We start from the raw sequence: 1,180 nt of genomic DNA, 5'->3' as shown, positions 1-1,180 counted from the left end.
GGCACTGGGGGTTGCGGGGAGGTCCCCGCTGAGCGCCGGCCGATGTCGCCCCGCAGGAGGAGCTGCCGCTGCCGCTGGAGCACTTCTTGCAGAGGATGGCCCGGAGACCCCGGCCCCAGCAGTTCTTCGGCCTCATGGGCAAGCGGGATGCTGGTGAGCAGGGCGGGGGGGGCTCCTCCTCATCTTCACGCATTCCCCTTCTCCTTGTGCCGCCCCAAACCTTACAGCAGTTACCACTCGGATTCAGTGTGCTAAACCTTTCCCCAGAGGTGCCATGTGGGGTGTCTGGGGATGTGTTTCGGTTTTTACAAGTTTAATACCAGATAAACTCACCAATCAGGAAAGAGTAGGCTTCACATCAAAGTGCTAGGTCCACATCAATTATAGCATATGAATGCCAGTTAGGATTATCACAATAATTCATGGGTCAGCGTTTGTGCCACTGAATTGCCCAAATGTGAAAATCTGTTGTGTATACAATTATTGCCATGATTTCTACATGTTTACCAATATAAGAATTGATCTAAGAAACTGGAGCTAAACACGTCTAAATTGTGTGGGTTTAGCTAAAACAAGTTTTTGTACTCTTTTCAAAGAGAAATGCAGTTGTAAATGATCACTTAGATGGAATATGTGTACAGCAGTTTCTGTATTTGATTCTTCAAGCATTGCAGTAGCATCATATGTATATGCCAATCCATTCTTAACAACTTTTTTTTTTTTTTCCTCTTTCCTTTCCTCTTCCAATCAGGATATGGCCAGATCTCTCATAAAAGTAAGTTTTTAAAAAGCAAATATTTTAAGTAATTTTTAAAGTATTCATATATTTAAGTGGGGAGTAGTGTAGTTGAGGAGATTAGTTAGAAGGTGATTGGGTTCAGCTAAGGACTGGCAGCATCAGTGGTGGAGAAATACTCTGTTAAAGGATTCACAGACACACAGGCACCCCCCCTCCACCACCCTCACCCCCCCCAGTCATGAGCCTGTACATCATCTGAGCTGCCACAAGCTTTGAGATTTCAATCCACATAATGTGTGGATGTTGCAGCTCTCTTATTTCCCCAGAGAGTGATTATGTGAGCCTTTCTCATAGGCAAGGCAGGCTTACTGCCAGACTTGGAGAGCAGCAATTAAGATGGCAAAATCTGGAAAATTAGAATAGCGAATTCCCAAATCTGCA

At 45.1% G+C, this 1,180-nt stretch overlaps 1 protein-coding gene across 1 annotated transcript in view; it reads left to right on the top strand.

Annotated features, from left to right (window-relative positions):
- Window positions 1-30: 30 nt before the first annotated feature.
- The window catches only part of TAC1 (tachykinin, precursor 1), a gene marked incomplete at its 5' end in the record, with an annotated part of 5,145 nt that continues 3,995 nt past the window's right edge, over window positions 31-1,180 (top strand). Inside the window, 2 exons of the mRNA XM_010023637.1 lie at window positions 31-153; window positions 752-775. Of these exons, the coding sequence (XP_010021939.1) occupies window positions 31-153; window positions 752-775 (147 nt within the window). The remainder of the gene's footprint in view (window positions 154-751; window positions 776-1,180) is intronic.

This window comes from Nestor notabilis, unplaced genomic scaffold (genome assembly GCF_000696875.1).
Source record: "Nestor notabilis isolate BGI_N333 unplaced genomic scaffold, ASM69687v1 scaffold16191, whole genome shotgun sequence".
In the NCBI taxonomy this organism is placed as follows: Eukaryota; Metazoa; Chordata; class Aves; order Psittaciformes; family Psittacidae; genus Nestor; species Nestor notabilis.
This window is presented reverse-complemented; position numbering and strand designations above follow the sequence as displayed.